Source organism: Seriola lalandi, unplaced genomic scaffold (genome assembly GCF_002814215.2).
Source record: "Seriola lalandi dorsalis isolate HSWRI2012SDOR001 ecotype SW California unplaced genomic scaffold, Sedor1 jcf7180002054476, whole genome shotgun sequence".
Lineage (NCBI taxonomy): Eukaryota > Metazoa > Chordata > Actinopteri > Carangiformes > Carangidae > Seriola > Seriola lalandi.
Window position 1 is genome coordinate 1,927,716 of NW_019525029.1, and position 27,572 is coordinate 1,955,287.

The 27,572-nt window shown below is 42.5% G+C and overlaps 3 protein-coding genes across 3 annotated transcripts; all 3 read right to left on the reverse strand.

Moving 5' to 3' along the window:
* Nucleotides 1–159: 159 nt before the first annotated feature.
* ggcta (gamma-glutamylcyclotransferase a) lies at nt 160–2,571 on the reverse strand. The gene is made up of 4 exons (XM_023412292.2): nt 2,203–2,571; nt 1,200–1,345; nt 969–1,101; nt 160–834 (listed from the first exon to the last, which is right to left on the reverse strand). Exons 1-4 carry the CDS (start codon nt 2,317–2,319, stop codon nt 709–711), a joined length of 522 nt encoding a protein of 173 aa, XP_023268060.1. The 5' UTR covers nt 2,320–2,571; the 3' UTR covers nt 160–708.
* Nucleotides 2,572–3,311: 740 nt separating this feature from the next.
* Nucleotides 3,312–6,288, reverse strand: snrpd1 (small nuclear ribonucleoprotein D1 polypeptide). The gene is made up of 4 exons (XM_023412098.2): nt 6,156–6,288; nt 5,450–5,526; nt 4,532–4,723; nt 3,312–3,540 (listed from the first exon to the last, which is right to left on the reverse strand). The coding sequence occupies exons 1-4, from the start codon at nt 6,167–6,169 to the stop codon at nt 3,464–3,466; spliced, it is 360 nt and encodes a 119-aa protein (XP_023267866.1). The 5' UTR covers nt 6,170–6,288; the 3' UTR covers nt 3,312–3,463.
* A 1,313-nt stretch (nt 6,289–7,601) lies between these two features.
* Nucleotides 7,602–27,465, reverse strand: LOC111659303 (ankyrin repeat and IBR domain-containing protein 1-like). The gene is given in 22 exon segments (XM_087175610.1): nt 7,602–12,020; nt 12,023–12,153; nt 12,506–12,629; nt 12,762–12,815; nt 12,994–13,045; nt 13,205–13,383; nt 14,413–14,558; nt 14,806–14,872; nt 14,995–15,081; nt 15,325–15,459; nt 15,565–15,695; nt 15,991–16,079; nt 16,596–16,756; nt 16,913–17,057; nt 17,142–17,230; nt 18,151–18,371; nt 18,515–18,632; nt 19,966–20,157; nt 20,940–21,071; nt 21,229–21,400; nt 23,583–23,918; nt 27,288–27,465. Coding segments are annotated over 21 exon segments (4,002 nt in total). The 5' UTR covers nt 23,771–23,918; nt 27,288–27,465; the 3' UTR covers nt 7,602–10,631.
* Nucleotides 27,466–27,572: the final 107 nt, after the last annotated feature.

Genomic DNA, 27,572 nt, shown 5'->3' on the forward strand with positions numbered 1-27,572 from the left:
TATAATTTTTAATCAAGCTGTGTTAAAGCACTCCAAGGTATGTTTCTTTAATGTGTAACTGACCTTGAAAATCATTCAACACTTGAGTCTACGCGTAATTCCTTTATCAGCAGGAACAGAACAGTTAACGTCATAATAAAGGCAATGGAAGGCTAACAATGGTTTTTCATCTGTTTAATATTCCCCTGAGAAATACTGGAGTTAAACACTTTACCCACCACATACATTTTGGTCTTCCATTGTGATGGCTCTAAAATTAAATACGTTTGTCAAGATACTTCTCAAATTAACTGGTCTAAAACATAAAACAGTGTTGGAGCTGGCCAAATGTCTCATTGCTAAGAGCATGCATTATTAATTTCCTGCCACATACTGGTTGTACTTTACCTAGGAAACAATAATTTGACAAAGAAAATCTTAAGGTCCACTTACTAGCTTTTTCCACCCTATGTTAACTGAGACTTACAGTCTTCATCATTAATATTGCATTATTATCATTTAATTATTCCACTATTAAATACTTGACTATTTCATATGACAGGATGAAGGTCATAATGAAGACAAAGAAATTCAGTTGAAAGCCCCACAAACTGTGAAGTGGACATTAAGACCACAAGGTTCTCAGAACAGCTACTAAGTGGACCATGAGGTGAGGCTGTTTTTGGTCAACTGGTGTTTCAAACTTCAAGGATAAACTTTTATTGAACTCTATTTCATAGATGATCGGATTTGATCAAGGATTGAGGGCCCACTGTAGTTGTTGGTTTGAATGACCTCCAGTCTCTTCAGGTACTCCACTGGGAGGCCGTTCTGCTCTGCACCCAGACACACCACCTAATTCAAAACGCAGAGACACGATGATGAATATCTAGATTAAGTCACAAAAATACCGGATTGGTCATTTATTGCATAGTATGGCTTTTAAGTACAGTGAGTTGTCTCTGGACCAGTGTTTTGTGTGCACACACTTGTTTGTACTGAGGAGAGGGCGCACACGCGTGGAAATTGTTCATCTGATAAGTCCTGCAGAGAATCAGTCCTTTGTCAGTGTCCACTGGAACCTCCAGGGGTGAGTACATTCCCAGGTTCACCCCTTCCTGGCTGAGGACACATGCAGAAGAAACATGCAGCGTCAGTTAGAATGACCAATATTAACTGCCGAACTGAATTACAGCTGTGTTTTGATGTGTGTGTCTCACTTGTCAAGGCTTGTGAGGTTCACGTTGCTCAAAGTCCAGATTACCCCCCACACTTCTGCGCCTGGACAGAACTCAATGGTGGCCACCCCACCATGCCAAGCGTTTTCCACATGTTGCTCCCACAGGCCAAAGTTCAACTCATAGTCCTGTGTACAACACACACACACACACACGCTTTTATTCCACTGATGTAAAGAGGGGTGCTATGTTTGTGTTTGCAGCAGTCTCCAGCGGGCCTGTTAGCTATTGGTCGTCACAAGGTCGGATCATAGACCCTGTTGTTGCAGCCGGTAAGCAACACCCTCGTCATTGGAGTGGACCAATATCTAAAATTAATACTAATGATGATTTACATACTGGGACACAGTGAAGTGAATCATCAGGTCATTAACCGACAACACGAAGCGTTAAGAATATGTGTTGTTTCTATGGTTACCCGCCGTTGCGCACTGATTCAGAACAGCAGTTAAATTGTAACCGGGGTTATTTGAGTTCTCCCGAGTTAAATGGGCACCTGTCAACCAACTGATATAATCTGTGGCCATTATGTAACGACAATTAGCTGGGAAGTAACTGGGCTATAGTTCACCAACAAAACGTTGGTAACGTAGTTCACCAGCAAAACGTTGGTGAACTACGTTTAATATTCCCTCGGTGACATTTATGGTACATTTCCAGCCGTTAAGCTAATGACTGCGTGGTAGGCAATGCTGCGTTCAGGTCCCGTCGGTTTAATCTGTCGTCGGTTGTGATCTTAATTTACACGCGTATACCGTCGGACAAGCGAGCGTAGGCTACTTAATACAATTAATGAATAGTTAATAAATAACTATTGGTGTCAGATTCCGTGTCAGGCATTGCACAAATTGGAGGTTTCAGAGTAGAAGATAACGTTACACAAAAGTCGTTCGTCACCCCTTGGGTATGTGCTAATTTCCACACGACATGAACGCCATATCGATTAAAAGGGGAAGCTACACAATAAAACTGCTCTACTCGTTACCTTCAGTCGACCAGTGGTGCAAAATGATGCAGAGGGGTTAGTCAGTTGCAGTCTTTCTTTCAACAAGTTGCTCCCAAAAGCGAAATACATGAAGCGGCCACTGGCAACACCAGACATTTTTGAGATGGCCACGCTGGTTCCTGTCGACAGAACGAGACATAAGAGCTAAGCTAACACCAGCTATTTACAGGGGCGTCGGTAGACCGAAGCCTTTGTCCTGAGGTTGCGTCTTCGTCTCGTCGCTACCGGACCAGAGACTCGTCAACCGGTTAAAACAGTGAGTGAATGGTCTCTTACAGCCAGCCCTCTTCGTTTGAAAGCAAAAAAGACCGGACATTCATCAGCACTGTTCCATTACCTGCCCACAATAACGGACCCTAACATCCGTATACACAGTATGAAGCAATAAAGAGGTTATGACTCTGTGTTTAATGTTTATGTTGTATTATTATTTTTTTTTTTATTATTTACTTAGGGTTAAAAGGCTGCTCTTTAGCAGCCTCTTCTGGAAGTCTGGTGAGGGACCACCCCTTCTAACTCAAGTCAATGAAAAACCGAAATGCCCCTATCTACCCTAGAGGCAGGCCAATTTAATTGACTGGTTCTATCCACATGAACGTTCAATCTGAGTGTTCACAAAAACTAATCTTGGTCACAAGTTTCTCAAGCCAACTGTGGGTACATTTGACTAGCTGCATTTAGAGCAGAGGAATACGCAGTTTAGATATTTTACGATGTTATAACATGTTTAAAATACAAGCATCAGTGAGTACATGTCCTTTACTATTAAGGTTCTACGATTAATTCCTATTAATTATAATACATATGCACATATCAAGTTCTAGGATTCTATCCATTTTGACCACTGTTAGCAGTTACCTTGTTATGTTTTAACATTTCATTGCACAGCTATGACTTTGCACAAATTTGTGATCATCCCTTTGGCAAACAACAGGACATTTCTAATTGCATTTCTCATGGGAGCTTGGGAAAACATTTCTATGCTGACACTTGATTAAACCATGTAATGAAAACATAATGCAGGAAAAGCGTATTAACTGGAAAACAAAAACCCAGTCAACATTGCTGCAATAACACACACAGTCAAGTTTATCCTCTTCAAAAGGAGCATTTTAATGTACAAAATAAGAAAAAAACAAAAATAAAGAAAACACTGAAATTCACAAAACCATTTCCTCTGAGAAAAAAAAGAATCCTGTACAAACAGCTGGGTGGTGAGAAAAACTGTACGGTCAGGTGATCATCTCCTTGGACCGCCCCGACCTCGTCCCCGTCCTCTGCCACGCCCTCGTCCTCTGCCTCGTCCCCGGCCAGCCACTGCAAAGAGACACACAGTCAGCACGTTTATCACAAACATTTACCAGCACATTGAGCAACAAACTTTAGAGGTGTGGGCCATTCAACATTTAAACCACAACAACAAAATAAAAAACATTCCCAATACCTTCTAACAACTGTGCAGAAAGATGCTAGAGACAGATCTGCACAACTTGTCCTAAATCTTTAATCTTGTTTAATTACTTTACGCAATTAGTATCATTAGCTTCAACTTTGCAACACCACTGCTTCACAGAACTGATGGCATTAATGTTAGTCACTTTTCGGTATATGCAAACTCGTATTGGCAATGAAAGTGAGAAAACAATTTGCACAAATCTAGCATTCAAAATATCAACATTTGTGCTGATTTTAAAAGAAAATAGAAGAAGAGGATTTTTCCTGTACAGTTGATATAAAAGTTCTAATTCTTGTTCAGGGTTTGTACCACCTTCACACTGACAACCAAAGTGTATATAACCTGCAGTCAGATCAGACTAGCCCCCTCCTAGAACATACATGTGCTAAAATAAACACACCTACTAAATAAACCTCACTAAATGTAGGGGTTGTTAATGCATTAACAACCTATAAACTTGCTTAAACAAAAGGGTTTTAATTGAAGATATTTCCATGATAGCAAGGTGAAACTCAAGTAAGATAAGTTTACATTTTCCTCAATTTCACTTACTTTCCCTCTACAGCTTATTGCTGAAGTCTCAGGCCACCTAAAGGTTCCTTGATATAAAAAGTGAATGCTACATGTGACTGGAGGTCACATTTCAATTTCGTTTTTGTTTCAAACTGATTGCACCGCATGACACTATTGAACTTGTACAGCATAATCTTAGTGAAACAACTCTCAGAAACATCTCACCAAAAAATTGAGAAAAAAGGATTATGCATTGTTTGCTGGCACAATAGTCTCCACAACACAAAAAGACATATATGATCATCAGTTTTATCAGCCTGTCAATTCTTCCACACTCACCGGCTTCCCTCTTCTTGGACTTGATCTTTGGTTCGATATCAACCAGCAAGGTGTCCAGTGGGAGGCTGTCCGGTAGGATGAAGTAGCGAATATTGTTGCCACGGATACTAAGTGACTCCAGCTGAGTGGGCTCCCTGTTTTTCAGGGTCATTTTCACCGCCTTCAGGTGAGTGTTCATGCTTACATCAACACCTAAAGGGGAAATAACAGAGGGATGAAAAACATGAAAACAAACACAGATGACCCACCCAATCTACTTCACAAGGGAACAAACTGCGTGATGTCCAACTAAGCTAGCTAAATTTGTAAACACTTATTGTGTTCACACTAAGCCACTGCTTTCAAAAACTCTCCAGCCTTGCGTTTTAGTGTGAGCAGGTAAAACTGAACTTCTGGAAAGCAGTGACATCACCCTGAACGGGGGCCGTGTGGCAGTAATCCCAAAAGACAAAAGGACCCTTCCTATGGTCATTCATTTTAAATAAAATTATAAAAATAAATACAGTAAAACAACTTCACAATTATAAAATAGTGATGATGATGTAGCAGCACACAAGTCACCTGGTTACAAAATAGTAGCAATGATCACAGGAAGGGAATGACCAGTTTTAACCAGCAGAGACATGGCAGAGTAACTGGACTGTGTCTGTCTCACTCCTTCCCTAAAGTTGGCCCTGATGCAGTTTTATTGTTCTGGTGCTTTAGTGTGGACAGAGGTCTTTACCAAACATAACCTGAAACCTCTAGTGAGAATGCACAGAAAAATGATCTGGCAAATGCACACTTTTACAACAACAGCACTGCAAATGGGCTCCAATAAGATCATTAATTTGAATCAACACCTCTCTAAGACAGTTTCAACAACTGAACATTACAACACTGAAGGGCAAAGGATTTGTAGCTCCAATGGGCTCTTACCTGTGATGGTGCCATGGACCTGGGTGCCATTCTTCAGTTCGATGGTAACCGTCTCATGGCTGAGCTTCATCAAAAACCTTAAAAGGTACCATTGAACAAAATTACAGTGTGAACACAGCGATATCTGAACTCAACCGTATAAAGCATGGTGTAACTTGTAGTTAGCCTGGGTTAGCTATTAGCTGTGGAGCTTATAGCACCAAAACAAAAGCACTTGTGTAGCGCGGCCTCCGCTTTACATGCACAAACAACTTTCTTGCTACGATTAGTTTTATAAACAAACAAAAAAAAAGCATTTCTCGGTAAGGTTTTAAATGAACTAAACTTTAAATTAGGTTTGGAGTAGCTAAAGAGAGACGGGGCCTACGAGTAATTTAACGTCGGTGTGGATACGTTAGTTCGAGCTAGTTAGCAATCACTTCGGCTCTAATACCTGAACGGCTTTACAGATAAATCCACTGCTCAAAAATGAATAAGAACCCCACGTGTGTGTGTGTGAATGCATATTTGTATATAATGCATGTAGGTCGAGTTGTTACGAAGCCTGGAGCTCGGTCATTGTATCGCCGACCAGCCTCCATTCATTTCGCTTCCCGCCTCATCACCGTCTCTCCGTAAATATCTTAATCCATCCGGCGGCGTCGCTTTGTTTTCATCATATATCATCACAGCACTCGACAAACAAAGTGTTTTCACGTCCACATACCTGACTAGTTTCATGATGGTGACGGACTGCAGATACAAATCCTCCACCAGAGAGAAAAAATTACAGCGCTCAAGTGAAAACACAGGCCGCTGTCGTACGGTTCACGTCGCGGTATCACGACGTCACGTTATCTGTGACACAGCGAAGAAGAGACGTTACATGTGACGACATCGCCGCCTACCGGTGGAGGGAGGGACAGATCAAGGGAAGTTTCAACTTTTCTTTCTTGAAATATATATTTTTAGTTTAGTGAAACACAGGAAGAATTTTTTTGTTCTACCAAACATTTTTCTTCACAGGTTTAAAATTACATCTGTGTAGTTATTCTGTTACAGCCATTTTGGCATTGTCTTCATGCAAAAAGTTAAAGGAAATATATTATCGGATTCATAAATGAGAAAATGTGCTTTCTGGTTTCGATGATCCTGACAAAAATAAGCAAAAAGAAAAGTATCTTACTATTTCAGTCATTATATAGGCAAACTACCACATCCACAAATCTAAATATACAGTATAATATTATCTTTATTTTCATTACTTATTAATGAAACCAACATTATCTTATATTTAAACAATAAAAAAAGCCATGATTTGTTTTTATGTAAATACATCCTCCTTGTCTGGAATTCATTCATTCATTCATTTTATTAAGGTCAAACAACATGTTCTTTGTTAGTTTAGGAATAAAATGCACTGATGAAACTTTGAATGCGGCACCACCACACCCAGGTCTGTTTGTACCTGCTGGAAATGTAGACATATCGTAGAGTAATATTCAGTAAAGCTGTGCTGCTACACCAACCACACTCTTACTGCATCTCTGGAGACCTGTATGATTTCAAGTTTGAAGTTTGTGATGGAAATCCGAATACAGAATTTGTTTTAAAATGACAGAGTTGGAGATAGATGCATGTTGGCTGGGGTTGTTGTATTTTCCAGTGGCTGCCAGCAGAGGCTATTTAAGCCTGAGGATTGAGGATTTTCCCATTATGGTATTGACTGGTAGAGTACCCTTTTCACTAGCAGAGGTACTGTCCTGCAGCCACAGCACTAACACATTTTGAATGAATAACACTTCCTTTGACTTGGCAGTATTAGCAATCAACAGCTCAATATTTAAATAATGATCAAGTTGTGTCTGACCCACAACGGGGTTTAATCCTGAATGTCATTGCCCCAGCAGTGTTTAAACAGGTTGCTGCAGGATATTTAAATATTTTTAAAAAATGACGTTTACTTGATCATTTCTGGCAAGTTGTTGAAAACTAGTGAGAAGTGGAAACTGACTGTCAACTAAACAAATCCTAAATGTAAAATATAAGATGCTCTATTGATCATAGGGATCAGGGGGCAGGAAAAAGTGACATGAAGCAGCCTGTTCTTGCTTTTTCGGATTTTCATTGAAGGCACTTTTGAAATAACTGTCACAAAGCACTTACACAGAACTCATAGCGACACACTTTCAGTTCTTTTTATTGAGAGTAAACTTTGCACTGACACTTTCATTTACAGTTTTGGCCACACATCAAACCTCTCTTATGGACCGACTGGGAATGTATCAAGTATAATCTATGAGAGTGCAATTTCATTCTTTTGAATTGTGAAGTTGTTGGTTGAGGGATTGTTAAAATATAAACATTATATATGAAGTGCAAAATGGCACAGGGCCATTCCCTTGATGCCATAAATCCAATTCTGTTAATCGAGAAAACAAAAAAGAGAAAATAATAATAAAAGCGGCACTCACCAGTCCTCCACACCTTGCCTGACAGCACTGGATTAGTGCAACACATTAACAGCATGCTTGTGCAAATGAAAAGACCCCAGACTCAGTGCTTCCACTGTTGCACCATGCAACCCAAAAGAAGTGTGTGCAGTCCTGTGGATCAAGCCATTCCTCAGTGAACAAAGTCTGAAACTTTGTGGGGCGACACCAGCTGCCCTCACATCTCAGCAGGCTTTATGAAATGTCTTCGTCAGCACCTACAACCTATCCAGCACCTTCACAGTCTTATGTTCAATACGGAGAGGAAAGGGTGTAATTTCAGGGTTTTATCACTTCCTCTAAAGTCAAGGTCATTTCTGTGGAGTACTTCATCACTTCACTTTAAACAAGCTTCAAAACTCACACTATCAATTATAAGTGATGCATGTTTGATCGCATGTCACATTATAACTGGCTGCTTTCGTAAAGTCAAAGGAGGAATTTCATCAAAATCAGAATTTGCTCTTCGATGGGATTTCTTTTTCTTTTTTTTACATTTGTTTGGCATGCTGTCAAAGTATGATTAAAACACTCCATCATTACCATTCCAGTCCCCAAAGCACCAAATCATATCTCAACACAAAAGGCAGTGTTTAATTCTGTTGTAAACATTATGGTTGGGCAATAAAGTTTAAAGATAAAGGCTGCACGACAACCCAGGAGTCAGAGTGCTACATCACATTTGAAAATGAAATGAAAGGCCGACTACACTTGAGCAACATTCAGATAAAGTGGTTGTTAATTATAGTGGAAAATGAATAATAGAGGAATCAATTCTTTCAGACAGCCTCAAAGCAACGTCGGATTGAGTAAAATCGCTAAAACGTGGGCGTGTATTCTCTGGGGATGAGGTCAAATAAGATAAAACAGGGCTGAAAGGACAAAAAATACAAATGTGCATCAAGAACCTCAGTGTATTATGGCAACAGCCAGAGTGGTGTGTTCTCCATTAACTTCCATTAGCAACTTGTTTAGCATGTTCAAAAAGTAATGACACCAATAAATACCGACAAATAAACAAGTACAATCGAAACAAAAGGCACACAGACCCAACAACTCTGGTCTTAACTGGTAGAGATTTCATCTCTATGATAAGGAATAAAGGAATTAAAAAAAAAAAAAAAAAAAAAGAAAAAAAAAAAAAAAAAAAAAAGGATAAATTACAGTAAAAACCCAACTCATCTCCCATCTATCAACAGCACACTGCACTAGCCATCAGTAGTGGAACAGATATGATAAAAACAGCAAACTTAAAAGTTGCAGAAGGATTTTAATTTACAGTATTTCACAACTGCTTTGATTCAGATTCCATCTGCAAAACCGTTAATGAAGAGATACACTGACTTAATACATTCTTCCCCTGAACACATTGTGGTTTAATGTTATACTTTCCAAGATTACAGTAGTAGTGAGATATTTACATTTTAGTGAAAAAGTAAACTAATGCAGTGAAGTTCATTATAGTTCATAAAATGTTGTGGAGATGGAAATGGTCTAGAATTAGTTCCTGTTTGACAGCATTGTCTGATAATGACAATTTTATTTTAACATGTAACACTGAATAAAATTCAGTGATGAACATATTCAAAATTGTGATGCCCTGATAAACGTAATTACCTAATTTTATAGTGATGTTTTCATTGTATGTGTTAAGCATTTTGTGTTGAGTGTTTTGCAAATTGAAACCGTTACAAAAACTGGGCCAAAGCAACTGTAAAATACTGTAATATGTATGAAAGTCATGGATGAAAGCTCATCTTTGATAAAGACAAAGAAGTACATGGAATGAGTCACAGGACGGTGCAGTGCCCAGGAAAATTAGAGGGTTCAATCCCCCGTGAAAACAAGCACCCATGACACTGAATTCCTACTGCTGAGACTGACCTCTGACCTCTCTGTGCAGAGGGACAAGACAATTTATCTTCTGTGATCATCTGAGTATTACAAAAGATTTGTTTCTGTCATAAAATCCAGATAAGCACATCATACAAGCGTGACGTTTACCGAGCAGGCAGGTGTATCGTGGTTCTTTGCAGCCTACTGACAGGAAAGATCAGTAGTGTGTTGGCTCTCTTAACAAAGCAGGCACAGTGTGCATGAAGGTCCAAAAATCTGAATTAGGCCCTCTGATTGTACAGTACGCTGACAAGCTCCAAGGTTAAAGTTATCATCATATTTGGCTCTCGGAGCTCTGAACAGGCTCATGGTTGGGTCGGTGTGTTAATAAAGTGTTGGTGTACGAGGCGAGTTTGGATTTCAGCAGCACCAAAACTTCACCCTGAACAAACTGAGACGACAAATACAGGAGGCAGGGAATAAATAAAATAAGACGTGCAGCATTTTATGTGTTATGATATCAGTAGCTTTCCATTGATGGACTCTGTTTTAAACACTCATTTGTTTTCAAAGAATAAGTTTGTCTGTTTTTACAGCAGACAAAAGCACTTAAAAAAAAAAAAAATAAAACTGCGTATGACATCATCTTTACTGGACAAAGTCTGCAGGGCTTTATGTCCTCTCTAGATACAGTATAATACATACAGCAACACTCAACCCCCAAAGACCTACATCTTTCATCGAGGCATCAACGTTATATCTTATATTTCTCCATCAGAGTTTCACTCTAGTTTTCCTGTCTTTGATTTTCTTTCCTCTTTCACTTTCATCACTCTCTCTTCCTGTACTTGGCTCAGCTTTCTCTCTCTGCTCCGTCACACCAGGTGTACTTGCTCCTCCCACTCCTCAGGTGATTGATCCACCTCTAGCTGAAGAACCAGGTCTAAGTCTCTCTCTGTGGCCGGGGCAGTGTGTGCGGGACTGTTTCCACGTTGGGAGTGTGAGCACGGGTGTGTGTGCGCTTCGTCCAGCGACAGGTCTGCCACACACCCTGCGTCCACACCCTCCTCGCCAGCCTCTCTGTTTTCCAGCTCCAGAGTGCTGGGCCTCGAGGTCTTCAGGCCCTCCACGCCGGCAGCACCTAAACGGGGACTCGCCGACCCCCTGTCCGCTTCTGGCTCGCCCTCCAGGGGCTGCCAGAGCGGGGCGGGGGTCACGCCCCTGGAGGTTTGGCTCTCTGACTCAGTCTCAGTGTGTGTGTCAGGGGAGGAGTCGGTTTCTGTGGTGGGCGGGGAAGGGATGAGGGCCAGGCTCTGGGGGTTGTTCTGCGGGTTGATGTTGTTGTTAAACCAGGCCATGATGTTGTCCAGCAGCTGGGCACTGGCTGTGGGGTCCAGGGCCTCCAGACTCTGAGGGTCGCTGGGGGTGAAAGGGCCCCCTGGGGGGATCACTGGTGAAAGCAGCAGCTCCGGCTCGAGCTCTGGAGACGGGAGGCACAACTGGGCAGGGGGCTGGGGCTCTGTTTTGGGTGGGCGTTCAAGAGCGTAGGCAGGAGGACGCTCCTGAGTGTAAGAGCTACTGTGTTCTGGGCAAGGGTTGTAAGAGCTGTCTGGTTTTGGGGTGCTGTCATACGTGGCTGCGTGCTCCCGGTTATATGAACTAGGATGGGCGGGGTTTGAGGTGGGATTTTGGGTGCGTTCTGCCGTACAGGAGGCAGTGTGTTCAGCCTCAGCCAAATAAGCAGTGGCGTGGCAGTAACTCTGCTCTTTGCCGTCATAGCGAGGATCTGTGATGGTGATATGGTCGAGCACATATGGAGCTGTCAGTGCACTCTGTTCCTGTCTATGGCTGCAGTCGCTGTAAGCAGGTTCAATGGTGTAGGGAGCAGTGAGAGTACTGTGGTTGTATGTGTGGTGTGAGCAGAGCTGCTCCTGGGTGTGTGTGTCCAGGTCATAAGGAGTGGTTATGTTCCCCAGTTTCATAAGGCTGTCTCCCAGCTCCAGCAGCTCTGCACTGAGAGAGGGAGGTGGGGGAGGAAGGGGGAGAGGGTTAGATGTGGGAGGCTGGGAGGTGGAGTCTGTCCTGTTAGGGGGGCGGGGAGGATCCAGGAGAGAAGCGGGGAAACATGAGCCTCTGGCTCCTGGAGGACCGTCTGTGTTGAGGGAGTGCAAAGCAACATCACCCAGGTCTCCTGTGGGACCCGGCCTCCTCTCCTGTCCTCTGTCCAGTCCACGCTCCAGCTCCGCTCTCCCCTCCATCCCTCCTCCATCCCTCCCTCCAGGCCTCGCTCTCTGCGGGAATCCTGGAGTGAAAGCTGGATGGCCAGGAGGATGTTCGGGTCATCCTCATCCAGCGAGCCCAGCACTCTCCTACGGCCCTCGCTCCTCTCTGGAACTTCTGGAACAGAAAATGTCATATTAAAACGAGGACTGCTTTGTGTGGCTTGACTGCCAATTGATCCAAGTGATCAATGCCTCTGTGTGCTTCGACAGACCTGATTCATAGAGCCATAAAGTAAAATCCCATTTGCTGGTTGTCTGGTGCAGTGACAAGTCAAAATTTATAAATGGAGGCAGGGAATGGAGTTGGACTGGGATATATAGTTTGTGCAAATGCATTGCTATAAAAAAATCTGCTGTATATGGTACTATAAATGCCCCATACAATATATACACCTTTTTGCCTTTTGGATTATGCTTCTGTAATAAAGATCATTATATATGGCTACGAAAGATTCTGTTTTCTAGACCTGTGTTGTCACTCCTCCTGCCGGTCTCTGGTGTGTTGCTGCTGCTTCTGAGGTTGTGCAGACTCAGCATGTCTCCTCTGCGCCGTGGCCTGTGTCTACGACGGTACTGAATGTCAGCATAATCCTGCAAAGAGTGATTCAAGCTGGGTTACAAAACCAACTCTAAGCAGCTGTGACATTTAGTCTATAGTGTTGTAAGAAAACTGAATACAGCCCATGCATATGCAAAAAATGGCAAGAAACTATGGTACATTACCTGTGACTGCCTCTCTCTTTGATCTGCTCCCAGTACAGTGTGACGATTCCCCATCTTAACACATAAGAAAACTTAAGTCAGTTGCAGCCGTTGTCATGCATTAATATGACTTCATACAGAAGTAGGTCACCGAAATGCACCAGTGCGGTTTGAGAAAGCAGCATTAGCTTAGCAAAAACTAAAAAAAGTTGGCAGAATAAAAACGTTCATGTTTTGGTGTGTCTCTATTTACCTCTGGAGAGGCAAAGCCAAGATACTCCCAGTCCCATGATCCTCCAGGGTAGCTGAAACAAATGCAAACACAAGAATGTTTTATCAAGGGTATTTATACCTGTACTTTGTCTCCTGAGTCTCTGCCAGTGTCTCTCTTCTGTGCAAAGAATTTGTTAACCCGAGCAAAGCGAAACCACATTTTGCTTATGTGTGAGTGTGTTTGTCCTTACTTCCTTTGGGGAAGCTCAGGAGAGTCGTTGGGAGCCACGCCACGGGCCACTGATGCCAGGAACTCCTGCCTCTTCTGTTGGACCAGCCGGGCTGCACTGATTATCTTGTGGCACGGCGTCCTCAGGTACGGCCGGTTCACCTTCTGTGCCAGATCCTCCACTACCATCTCCAGGTCGGTCTGGGAAGAAACAAAGAAAACATGCCAACTCCCATCTACTCAAAGACTGGAAATTCAAATTTAAAAAGGGATTTATAACATATATTTAACTCATACTGTAGATAAGACATGGGCTGATTATCTCACAGCAGACTTTATCCAATCTTAATCCTGTTTAAGTGTCTGAAAAGTAGATGAAATGGACCTCTAGTGGTTCAAATATTTTTGCAAGGATCTTCTGTGCTTAACTGTACTTAAATTCAATCACTACAATCTCAACACTCAGCATGACCCAAAAAATCATTATCATAGCAATGCTGCAAACTAGATTAGTCCCATGTTATGAGACTACAAAACACCAACTAAAACAAAAGCAGCGTTTTAACTATTAGGAATGTCCAAGCATCAAAAATGCAAACTAGAAGCTGCACTAACACTTTGGATTTCAGATTAAATCTTATCTTATTATCTTATATAATGTGGTCATGCATAAAAGTGCTCTGCCCAGAAAGTGTGAAGAAAAATCATTTATATCCATATGCATAAAAAAGGGAAGGCATAGCTCAGGTATTAGAGCAGGTTGGCTGCTAGTCACTGCGTTGGCGGTTCATTCTCCAGCCCCTCAAACCCAGGGTTGTGTCAGGAAGGGCATCCTGTGTAAAAATCTATGCCAAATCAACTATGTGGCTGGTGTTCCCCTGTGGCGACCACTAATGGGGAATGTCAACTATGATGCGTATATGCATAAAAAAAGTCATGTTGTGCAGGTCACTTGCCCAAGGATGCCCGTACAGTCTCTCAACAGCAACTAACCAAATGTACATGAATTTTTTTCTTTGGATATTAATGGTCCTCAGATGGCAACCCGACCCACATACCGATTTGTACATAAAAATAAACAAACTAATGGTAACATTGCCATCTGAATCTAGCAACAATACTTTGTTCTAACCATTTAAACTCTGGGGGGTCCAATTAACAGCTGAGCTCTGAAGTTGTTAGTCTTGTTGTTCCAGTAGATGCATACATGACAGATATGTATCATTTTACCTGCATGAGCTCAAATATCTCTTTCTGGGTGCTGCCTTGCTGCAGGAAGAAGCCGTATGGGTAAGAGCACTTCAGCACGCGCCGCGTCTTCAGCAGCTCACACACACCGTCCTCAATGAACCGTGTGTCTGGAGGAGTGCCTTCACCTGCACCAGAAAAGATACACTTATGCAGGCACCATTATGGTCTCTGACTTCCTTGTAGCAATTAACCTAGCCAGTATTACAACGTGGTTGGATTAATGTATTATGATAAAGCCAAAGCTTGGGTGTGAGGCTGACAGAACTATGCTCTATTCACGTATTAGCAATTTTGACAAACATTTTGACATTTGAAACTCTATTCTGATGCAGCTCTTGCCAACAGGTTGGGATCAGTATAAGAGAGACATACGGCTAATGAAGGCTCTGCTCAGCTGCTCCATCTTCTCTTTAGCTGTTTTCAGCAGCTTCTGCTCCAACTAATGGGCAAAGAGGAGAGAATACACATTTATTATGTAATGATCTTGAGATTCAGATGCATGCGTGTGTGTGTGTGTGTGTGTGTGTGTGTGTGTGTGTGTGTGTGTTGAGAGAGAATTACCTTATAACTGTGTTCATGGTTCTTGAAGCGAGTGTAGTAGTGCATGAACCGATCCAGCTCCTGAAAACTTTTGTGCTTCTTTTCTGCCTGTAACATAATACAAGTTATGATCGGCGTGTGTATCAGTTTGTGTGAGTATATTAAATGCTGTGGAGCATATCAACATGTGCTTATCTGACAGGTGATTGTAGTTCTTGTATTGTGGAAATGTGAGCAGGTATATGTACGTTTGTGTGGATATATTTTGGTTGCATGTATGTATCAGCGAGAACCTGTGTGTGATTAACTGAGTGTGTCTTCTGTATTTTAAGAGTGTGTGTGTGTTTGTACCTCGACAGTCATCTCCTTGGACTGCTCCTCTAGCTGTTGGATGACCTCATAGCGAGTACAGCGATAGTACCCTCCTGTTGATGAGCTGTGCTTCTTCCACTCCTCCAGACAGATCCAACAGAAATCATACTTACACTACACAAAGAGAGAGAAGATGTTTTTTAATAATTTAAACCTAAATATAGCACATAATGGAATAAAAATATGCTGACATGCTGACAAAGAGATTAGTGAGTATACCTTGGCACACTGCATATGGTTGCAGCCCTCATTCTTCTGAATGGGTGACTTGCAGTTGGCACATGGTTTGGAGTTGGTCAACAGCCACAGGCAGTTAGCAGCATCCTCATAGGCCTCGCTCACACCTGCCACTGTGGAGAGTACACACAAACACACAGTTCAGCTACATCTCAATTGTCCAACACCTGCCTTACAGACACACCCTCCAGCACACACATGCATGCATTTGGCAAATATCAATGATCTGAACACCTGCCACTTTGTTATAAAAGTAAATTAGACACATCCTGGTAGGCTGTGCCAACAGCTTTCGTTAACTGCCTTACTGTGGTGCCAGCTTACTGGAGTGCAGCTGAAATTATCTCTGGCTATACCAGAAACACCCAGAAAATTCCAGGAAGCAGAAACAATAAAGAACAGACTTACACTCCTCAGGCTTCATCTCTGTGACTTTCTGGAGCCAGTTCCTCCACATCTGACAGTCACATGGCTCATGGGCCTCACCAAGGCACTCCCTGCAGACAGGGAGGGGCATAGTAAATTACAAGGCACTAAGACTTAAGGAGTCTGACAACTTGTCATTCTTTTCCAGAAAGATAAGAGAGGGAAAATGCACAGCAGAATGAAGTCATAGTTTGTGATAACATATAATTTGTTGGGCTGATCAAAAACAAAAAAGATAATAGCTGCCTCACGTAAGTTTTTAGGTCAGTTTTGTGAGCTGTGATAAAGAAAACTGCAATTTACAATGCGGTTTTCAAAAACAAGACTAATGGTTAACGCTGTCAAGCCCTGAGTGAACAGTAATGACCATGTTCACCAAAGTGGACTCTTCTTCCAGCTGTGGAGAAAAGGGACAAAGAGGTTTGGCTTAAACATTATATTGGCTTATACTTGAGCAAGGGAGACTTGTGTCTGGCTTTGCTAAATGGCAAGTTAGTAACACTGTGTTTATATGTATGTTAAGATAACTATGTGTGCAGGATAATTGCATGTGTGTGTGTGTATAGCCAATGAACCATGAAGTGTACCAGCAGAAGAGGTGACCCTTGCCACAATCAACAGCTGGTGAGGGCAGAAGTGGGAAGCTGTGTGGGTCACTGTCCCCGGGGCCTGGTCGAGTGAGCCTCACCGCTCGCTCACAACGGGCTGCAGGACACCAGCGGATGGCGGGATTGTTCTCCACAAATGCCTGGGGAAAAAGGGTGACAAGAGAGGAGATAAGAGAGATGAGAGAGCAAGAAAGGACACAGCAAGAAACAAACGATAGATGTTAGGCGAAGGACGAAGACACACACAAAAATAACAGGGAGAAAAGCAGAGTGTATGCATGTATGAGTGTTTCTACCTTGATGTCAAACTGTAGGTACCGCTGGTCCATCTCTCTGGAAACCACACTCTCTATCACATGCACTGGCACCAACTGATAACACTCATACGCTGGGCAGAAGATATTGTGTGCATCACCCTCCTGAATCTTTACGTTGAGGAACCTGAGAAAAACACGAACGTAAGAAAAATGTAGAAGACATCTAATAAGTATGCAGGAACATTTACACACAAACACAGGTCCCTACCCCTCCCAACAGGCTCTGCAGAACTCATGGCCACAGGACATGTCCACTGGGTCCTCAAAGACTGAGATAGAGCAGAGACAGATTCCACACTGCAGAGGGACAAGAAGGACAAATCACATGATTTACACCAACTGATAGCATAATAGCACCTATAAAATTGTTGTATGTTCCATTTAATAAAGATTCTGTACTTTTTGCTGTGTCATCTCCATCATTGTACACAGAGGAAGGACAAAATAACAGACTGTGACTTTGCTAGAGGATTAAGTCAATTCCATTGTATGTTTTGAAAGAATATGATGTGGCATATTTTTCCAAGGTCCATGCTGTTTTATCATACCTTTAAAGTAATATTAAATCCCATCCATAGCCTAAGATACACCCAAATGTCCTTTATCTTGTTCATGTAAGTCTTCAAGTAGAAGCAGCCTAACAACTTGAGATCTGAACATTTTAAAGGGCTGAAAGTTAAACTGCAGCCAGGATTAGCAGGCAAACAAATGATAAGGACTGGATGTGTAATTACGCCTGCCTCATCAGCAAAAGTGGACAACAGGCTGATGCTGATGTAAAACTACAAAGAGCAGAGAGAGGAATTGTCAGAAAGAGGCCTATGACCTTCTTTGCTCTAATAAGATGAGACACATGAGGCATTCTATCAAAAGCTCAACTACAATAAAAGTTTTCTTTGATAAGAAAAGTTTGCAATATCTTAACACATGTCAGTCCGTTCATTCACGTTATCTGTTAACACATGGCTGCCATTTAAATACAGGGAACATACAGGGCCTGTCTTAGGTCCTGTACATTTAGATAGACTGAAATCCAACAGGACAAGAAAACTGTGCTGTTCACTACAGTTGGCTCTCAAGGTTAATAGTTATGACTTTCAGTAATCCTGTCATCACAATTTACCTCACAATCCCAAAGCAATCAACAAAAAGATTCCATTCAGAAAAAACAAAACAAAAAACAGTCTTGTCATATTTAAGTCATCACTCTGTCTTACCGTAGCCAGGCCCTCCTCTCCAGGTGTGAGGCAGCTATCAGTGGGAGAGGTGAGGGTGAGCGTGAGGGGTGAGCGTGGGGTCCTAGGGGTGCGGGGTGAGGGTAACGTGTCCCAGGCATTGTAGCCACTGGGTGGTGGGGTGGGCATGGCCACGCCTGAGCGCTGACAGCAGCCCTCAGCGTCTGACATCCAGGCCTCCAGAAGCTTTTCTCTGTCCCAGTCTGAGAGAGGGAGGAGGTTAAACACATGTTTAGAGACAGGGAACAAATTCTATATTATTTATTTTTCATAAATACTGCAATCTCACTGCAGTGCTGTGAGGTTCAGTCAATGTATAAATGTGAACTAAAAGACAAACACACACCATGTGCTCGGAGCAGGGCCTCAGCAGTGAAAAGGGGGGCTTGCAGCATGTCTGCCGTCTCCACAATCAGCATGTCCTTCAGCCTGCGCAGGTCCTGAAGCTTCAGTCCCTCGTAAGGCTGAAAGGATAGAGTGGGTAAAATGTTAGGAAAATACTCACAGAAATAAAGAAAGAGGAGGCTGAGATGAAAGACAGAAAAACGAGAAGCAGAGAAGAGGAAAACTATGTCAGAGAGAAGGTGAGGGCAAGAAATTATGAGAAGAGAAAAAGGTATTAAACAGAAACAAGAAAAGGATGAGATTGAGTTATGTTTAAGGAAGTGAAAATGATAATGTGAGAAAAAATGAAAAGGACTGGGATGTAAGGCAGTGAGCACAGGGGGTTGTGGTGGGAAAGAGAGATTAAGTATTAGCATGGATTTGAATGCTGGACGGAAGATCAAACCGCTATCAGTTGGCAGCAGCCACTGCTAGACGACTGTGCTAGTGCCCTCTGCTTAACTAAGACCCATGACGCAAGGTGTGTGCATTCTCATATTCCTATACTTGCAAGAACCAGTGCAAGTTTGTAGAAGATATTTTGTTGAGAAACTGGTGACATTTGAAGGTGAGTGGTAAGAATACCGTCACAGGCACTGCGGGCTTCAATGGTTACATAGAAGAATGAGGGGAGCCGTTCAATGCAGATAAGTGAGAAATTGAATCTGCTTAGTTTGTCCACAAATGCAGACACTAAGAAACATACAGAACAAAAAAAGACTGAAATAGCTGCTACTCGCGTTAATTTACTGCTTGACATCACTTGGTTGACCTCAGCAAAAGCTGAGTGAATGAGAAAGATAATATAAAACTGTGAAATACTGATAGCACAAATGGTCTCCAATTTGCTTTCATGTAGATTTCCAAAAGTCTATTCAGAGTAATAGTTATGATCCTGCATCATCTATAAATTTTCTTTCAATTGACTAATTGTTGCAGCTCTTTAGGAAGAGCCACTGTGTACCTTTTTTATCTTCATATGTTTTTTCCTTGTGCTTCTTTGTATGAGTTTGTCTAAAAAAAGCAGGTGTTGATTGTGTTATTGTTATGCCTGTATCACATTTCCTTCTGTAAAAGCAAGAGGATGGCACACATGACTTTAAATGACTATTTAGGAACTTCCATTACTTGAAAGGTTTACAGTGAATTAATTTTACATTTCTACATGAAACTGTGAGCACCTGGCATAGTTTTGAGTTAAGTTTGCTTGACAGTATGAGAGGTGAAAATAAACATTAAGCATTTCTCAGGCAAGATGCCACCACTGTAAGAACAATGTAAGAAGTGAATGCTTCAAAGTTTGACACTGACTTACCAACTAAGATCTGTGACTTTAAAAAGCATAAAAATAACACATTAATTATAAATGTCAGGGCAGCAGGAAACCCCCAGATCTCGTAACTGTGGTCTCACCTCCTTGTATTGCAGCAGGTTGGTTTCACCATGTGCGTCTGTGTTTGACTGCTGAGCTGAAGAGGAGGAAAAAACCATCTGTGACTCCAGGCTGAGGGCCAGCTCTGTGTGGTGATGCCGCTCAGCATGGTCACATGGCGTCAGCTTGTCCTCATCCTCCACAAAAAGGTCCGCCTCACTCTGGATTAGCAGCTAGAGGGAGGGACGAGGAGGGAGAGAAGAGAGAACAAAAGAAATGGGTGAAAAAAGAGAGAAATGGATAATGTGGAGGAAAAAGAAATTGAATGAACTTGCAACCAAAGACAACAAAGGAAGCCAGAGGCGAGAGCAAGTGGAGCAGACAAAGAAAAAACAGGAGGAAGGGGGAAAAGAGAAAGAGTAAAAAAAATATGATGGTAGAAAACAGACAAGATATATGAGAAGGGGAAGACAGTGACATGTAAAGAAAGAGGGAGAAAAATGACAAGTAAAGGAAAGGTAAAAAATGAAAGGGAGCAATGAAGGAAGAAAAGGACATATAGTATAATGGGTTAAAGGGGTTGAAAGGTGTACATCAAGAAAAGAAAGAGGTGTAAACACAGTTTATGAAAGGTTGAATAAAAGATGAAAGAAGAGAATGTAGAGGTGAAAAGAAACTTTCAAACTTTTTTATCTTAAAGGATAATATCTGGGTTATTTTTAGGCTGCCCATATCAGAGCTGAGCTCAATGTTCTTTTAATTCAAGGAGTGGACTTTCTTCCTGCTCCAAAAGCTGTACAATCTTTAAAAACAAGGGAGGAAGCGCTACTTGGATCTGACAGTAATGAAACACAAAGCAGATGCTCCCTATGAAAGGACAGGCATAATGTTCAGCCTACATATTTGACTGGCTCTAAAACCTTTGCCAAATCCAATCTTAAAGAACTCAAACAGATCTGCCACACACAAATGATGGCTCATCCTAATGTTTGAATTTCAGAGCACTTTCTCTCACCTCCACACAGCTCTTCATGCCTGCAGCAGCAGCATAGTGCAGACAGGTGCTGTGGTGGTTGTCGGTGGCGTTAACGTTGGCCTTCTCGTACTGGCCTCCCTCCAGCCTGGCCCCAGTCCAGCTTAGGATCATCTGGCAGCGGGGAAACCCACAAATACATGCACACATTATTTGTATGTCAACTTTAATAAAAGCAATGACTTAATACATTACATCACGTTTTTTTCCCTCACATCAACATGTGAGTGTGTACACTAAACTATATTTATCTCTGCACATGTGTTTGTACCTGTAGGCAGTCCGCACGGCGCTGCTCGTCCCTCTGTGGTCGGGCAAGTCGTGGTGACAGCGCTCCCTCTGGCAGCAGTAGGATCTGCGGGCCTTGGCACAGCACATGGAGGCACGTCTCATTGTGCACATTACGCTTGTTGGGGTTCCCCTCTTTGCTGAACAGGAAAGACCTACACGATGGAGGCAAGAAAAAAGGGGATTAAATAAAATAGGAGGACAAAAGGACAATTATAAGTAAAGAAGGCTTTAATCGGAGGGTGGAAGGGAAGGTGGAGAAGAAAAGTAAAACGCGCCTAAGAGAGATACAGAGATGTGGAGAGGGAGGAGTGGACGGAGGGATGAGTGGAAGACAAAGTATGGTAGTGAGATGAGTGTTGGTGGGTAAGACGAAAGGTGGAGAGAAGGAAGAGAAGAAAGATGGCTGAATATTGACTATTTCTGTTTAGCATCTCTGAGATAATGGACATGCTGGCTGGCGGGTACACACACACACACACACACACACACACACACACACACACGATGGATCGCCCTAATATCAGTCTACTACAAACAACAGGCTAGGGGACGTCACGTTTTGCTGCAACTGTCAAGCGTCAAAGCTGTTCAGACAGTGCAGTAACTTGAGGAAACTAAACCTCAGAGAACACACACACACGCACATAAGATTTTAGTGAAAGATAATGAGGAAGTTGCTGTATGTTGACAAATTTCTTAATATCGTTGCTTCTTCAAACAGCAGAAAAATCAATGGTTCATAAATGAGTAACCAAGTCAGAGTTGTTATTTACATGTTTCTAAGAGTGTGTACTCAGTTGTTGTGGCGGAAGGGTTACACTTCCTGAACTACACCCATTTTTCCAGTAATAGGTCTACTTGTGATTTCCCACTTTGCACATCTCATGGGATTACTAGCCAATACAACCCATGGAGATGACTACAGGAGAGCAAGTAAACATTAAGCAGATACATGTTAAAAATAATCTGAAAAACAGACTCTGCATCTACCAGCCCACGCTCGTCCTCCATGAGTCTTTATTTTGTCTGAGATTTCTCGGTCGTCTATCTGCTTGCCTCTGTCCAATCGAGCTGTTGGAACAAAGAAGCATTTCCTCTGATACTTATCAGGAGCCAAGCGCTGCGTTCAGCACGCCTCTCTGGCCCATTATAGGTTAGTGGGAAGGGACACAAATAGCACACCAATTGATTCACTGTGTTATATTCACAGACTCGGACACGTTAAGCAGTTGTGGAGTCACAGTTTCCCCCCTCAAAACACACGCACGTGTGCACACATGCAGATGCACAGATAATTGACTGGCCTTTTCAAACAGCTTCCTCTGACCCCCCCTGTAATCATGGAAAGAAAGGGCAAGAGAGAGGAAGAGTGTAAGGAGGAGGAGGAGGAGGTGAGGATGGCTATTGAGTCACTGAATCAGCTGTCTCGGTCATGGCCAGCAGCCTGATTATCCCTGCAGGGGGTACAAAGACACACTGGTGTCTTGTTCTCCATATGTTTTTTAGTTTGACCCCTTTCTTTTAACTCATGTTAGACTCAGTCACTCTCCTTTATGGTTTCTCTTATGACATTATCCAAGGGAGAGTGTGCTGGTGTGTGTGTGTGTGTGTGTGTGTGTGTGTGTGTGTGTGTGTGTGTGTGTGTGTGTGTGTGTTGCATTCCCAGAATGCAACTCATTAGCCTCTCGTCAGAAACTCTGCTAGGTGCCCAGATCTTTTTCCACATCACAAGTTTGTAATGCAGGCTTTCTGTTAAAATGTTTAAGTCTAAAGCCCAGTTTGAGCTAACCCTGATGACATCATTAGTTATTTTTTCAGACTTAGAAAGCTCCCTCCAGAGCCATACAAGACCACTGCACAACTGTTTTCACAGGCTGACTACTACTAGTACTATAAACATCACCTGTAAAAACTCCTTTAATGTTTGTTTTTTGTTGAGATGTTTACAGGTGCTCAATGAAGTCATTGGTCATTTTTAAGGCTCTAGTTTGCGTTTTTTCTACAAATATGTGTTGGTGATGGTCTAATTGCCAGTGCTCCTAATGGCTCATGCACTTTTTCTAGTATAGTTTGTAGTCTGCAGTCTTTATAGTCTGTTTAGTAAGTTACTTTATTTGCCTTAAAAATACAATTATGAAAATGGTGACTCTCAGATATCTATTAAAGCTGACATACTGCTAATTGTTATTCAATTTAATATGACTCACTGCTTTTGTAACTGTATTAGATAACTGCTTAACTACATTATAAACCCCAGCCTCAAAAATGACGGTCAAATTCAATTGACTTCTCAAACAAATCCAAACCAAAATAGAAACAAAGCATGAGTTTTACCTGAGCAGACGGGTCATGGCATGGCGACAGACGTAGTGCAGGGCTGTGTTGTGCTGGTACTGCTCTCCGTATGATGCGTTTGGGTCCAGGCCGTCCCTGAACTGAGGGTTACCCTCATACAGCTGCCAGGCCAGGGCCTCGTCGCCGCTCACCAGGGCCTTGCGGAACTTGGTGGCTGTGTTGCCCATGGCTTCAAGCTTGCAAAAGGCCGCCTTAAGGGAGCTGTGGCAGATGCCCGTCTGCCCGTCTGCCTACGCCTCCCTCCTCCTCCTCTTCCTCCTCCCCCGTTCACCACAGGTCACAACCTACAGCAACATGGTTCAGTGTTTTCCTGCCCTGTAAGTAGGAGAGAGACACTGATTAGAGGAAAAAGATGGTGGAAAGAGGGACATGAGAAAAGGAAAGAATTACAATGGGTGGAGGAAAAAAAGGCTGGTGAAGGTAGGAAAAAGGAGAGAAAAATAACAAGACAGAAGACGGCAGCTAAGAGTAGGGAGATGGTAGAGAGTTGAAGAGAAGATCAATCAATCAGTCCATCCATCGATCAGTTGATGTGTTACAGCGAGGACGTTATCCTACCGGAAATAGAGAGAAAACAGAGGGACAGAGGAAAGATGCTCAGAAGACAGAGAGATAATTATAAAGAGGACAGGCCAGAGAGGAAAGTTAATGATATCCAAGCCATTGATTTGTTAGACAGTTGATGAAAGGCATGGTCAATATTACCTCAGCTGCCCACTGCGAGTCCGTTAGTTCGCGTTTGTGAAGAATTTGCATATATTAGGCTGTTTACATGCTTGTCTGCTACTGAAGATATGACAGTCTGAATGTGTGTTCAACCATGCAGCACTAATACACTGGGCCACAACCAGTTTTTACTTTGGCTCTCAGGGACTAAACCAAAGAATCACAAGAATCACAGCTATGGCTACTACAGCTGGGTTTACTCTCCCAGGCAACAGCTTATAAACCTCCTGTTGATTCACAAGTTATCATGATCTTTTCATTATCTTTCTCATCCTCCTATGAATTTTAAACTCACTTAACTGGCATGACAAGCAGTTTTTATATCACAAAGGAATTATATGACATGCGACGCAAAGGTAATAACAGTGCGGTGAAAGGGAACAGATATGGGAAACAAACAAACACTCTCTCTTTTGTCACATATTGTTCATAATCACTATCTTTATCAATGTGTTCTGCTTCATTTCCTTCAAGTCTTCCCAACCTCTCCTTCTTTTTCTCTCTCTCACACACACACAGACAGTTTGTCCTGTCTTTAACACACACAAAGACACACCATTACATCCTGTAATGAGTGAAGTCTGTGCATGTGCCTGTGTGTATTGGGCCATTGAGATCATTACAGTCTTCATTCTATGGCCATCTGTCTGGCCCTCACAAAGAGCCTCTTTTAGCCCGGCTACAGTTGGCCACTGGCTGGCCAGGCTCTGGAACATTTGAATAACGCGGCTGGCTGCCTCCCCTCTTCTGCCTCCCATTTCTATGCAGTGACAGACAGGAAAAACACACACTGACAGACGGAGACATACGGGTCGCACAGAAGCTGCTGCCACTGGCGAATAATAGCCAACATTTTGTAAGTTCTGCTCCTGTGATGCAAGCAGTAGACGGGACCTTATCCATGTGTGTGTGCGTGTGTGTGTCTCTGGAGGGATGATGGTGGTGGTGACGGGGGTTTACTATAGTTAATAGGTCAGTCTGTCTGCTTGGCTCTCTGTTTTGTGCACACTGGTTTACTTCCAGTTCACTTCACTTCACTGTGCATCTCTGCCAGTCTCTATCTGTCTCTCATACTAAATAAGGACAGGAAGTCTGGACATGGAGGAACTTTGGAATTCCAGGATCGCAAGTTCGGCTGTTTGCACTTGGCTGTGACAGTGCTTTTATATACTATTATGAAAGCTCTTTGAGTCAATACGTCATTCAGTAGTCGGGTGGAGTGAGGCTCACGAAGTGGTTCCCTCCTTGTGGAATGGACACTTGTCCTATTAGCCTTAAACCACACCAGTAACACAAGTATGTTGAAATAAGTTTGAAAATCAACAATAACAAGTTACACTCATACCACAGATCTACACAGAACCTACTCTGGTACATACAGTATTCCCCATTTCAAGAAATGTGATTATCGAGACTTAATGACTCATTAGCTCCAGAATCCCAAATGTTGTCTGGAAAACCTGTCTGATGATTCCCGCTTACAATAGCTCAAGTCACGGCATCCTTGGTTTCTCAAAAAACCCATCCAATGATTCACACAATGACAAAGTCAAGCGTCACAATATTTTCAACCAATATTGCAATTCTTGATGATACTGTGGGAGTGAGTGGGGTTCAAGCTAAAATGATGATCAGGAAATGAACCTGTCTTGGGACACAGTGTAGAGCCAACTTCACTGTTTTCTTAAAGAGAAGATGGATTTAGTCAGATTAAGGCTGCTACTAATAATTTTTCTCATTAGCAATAAATCTAACAATTATTTGATCAAATAATCAATTAATTGTTTGGTCAATATAATGACAGGAAATTGTGAAAAATGCCTATCACAACTTCCTAAAGCACAAAATGATGTGTGTTGAAATTTCTTTGCTATGCCTGACCAGCAGTCCAAAACCCAAACATGTTCAGTTTGCAATCACATACAAACAGAGAAAAACAGCAAATCAGCACTTATGAGAAGACGGAACTTGATTGTCCGGCAGTTTTGCTTGATAAATGAATTAAACAACTGAATATTATTAAAAGGATATATAGTTGTAAACAATCATTGGTGCAGTCCTACCATGGACACTATCTGTCAAACCTTGATACTAGTATCATACTGATGTGTATCTCAGCTCTGTGATAAGTGTTCACAGTCTAGCTATATTCAGCTACAGTTATGATTCATTGAAGACTTTACAAACAAGAAAATAGCATTTCAGCCTTAGCTGCTAACATCTTAAAAGTCAAATCTACAGTTACTACTTTGCTACTATCACTGTAACATGTCTTCAAAACAAAAAACCACTGCAGTGCAATTGCAGTTATCAAAACTTGCTGTCAGCTGATACACATGAACTCAAACAGCTCAACTAAAAGTATGGGTGGATCGTGCCGCTGTATAAACAGCTGGGGGGCAAAGTCAGGTTGTCAAAAGACACATAAAACTTATATGAGAGAGTCAAAGTCAGGCATATTGATGTACAGTGCAACTTAACTTCAAAATCACTTTGGCATTTACCATAATTAGCTAGGTCACCGCGTATCTGCTAAATATTCAGGTCAGACCTCGTGTGGTTATCCCCGAAGAAGTGTGTCAGCATGAAATGGAGCACAAAACAAACAGCAGCCGACTTCTCTCTGTATGTTTCTGTCCATGCGGCCCCTCGGTTAAAGCTCCTTTGTTCAACACACTGACAGTCTGTGTGAATAACTAACCCAACTAGAAAGCGACTGTTAGGTGTACACTGTCCGAAATGCTGCCGACAAAACGCTTTACCTTGAGTGTTAACGTTTCCCCATGGCTGTACCGGCGCCGTGGGAAAACGTTAACACCCAAAGCAGCCTACCTTGTTGCCGTTACCGAAGCTAGCAAACCGTTTCTCTCCCTCTCTCAGGTTTACGTTAGCGCGTTATGTTAGCCTCAATACCTTCCCTACAGCAGGACAACACCAAATCTCCGCCGCTCTACTTACACGGTGGTTTCACTTGGTCACTAGTCGCACATTTGGAAACATGCGAAAACCGAGGGCCATTATCTTATCACTGTCATTCGCACCCTTCGACTGCTTTTCCGCTGGACCATCCTCTCTGCCACCGGACCCGGCGGGGACGACGATGATGCTGCTGAGAGCGGAGGGGCGAGACTGACTGGATCTCTTCAGTATGTTGTTGTTGCTGCCAAAGAGAAAAGACCACTGCGCATGCTCGGCATCAACTGTCACAAGGAGGGCTCTCACCTGATTGGTCGGTTGTCTGGG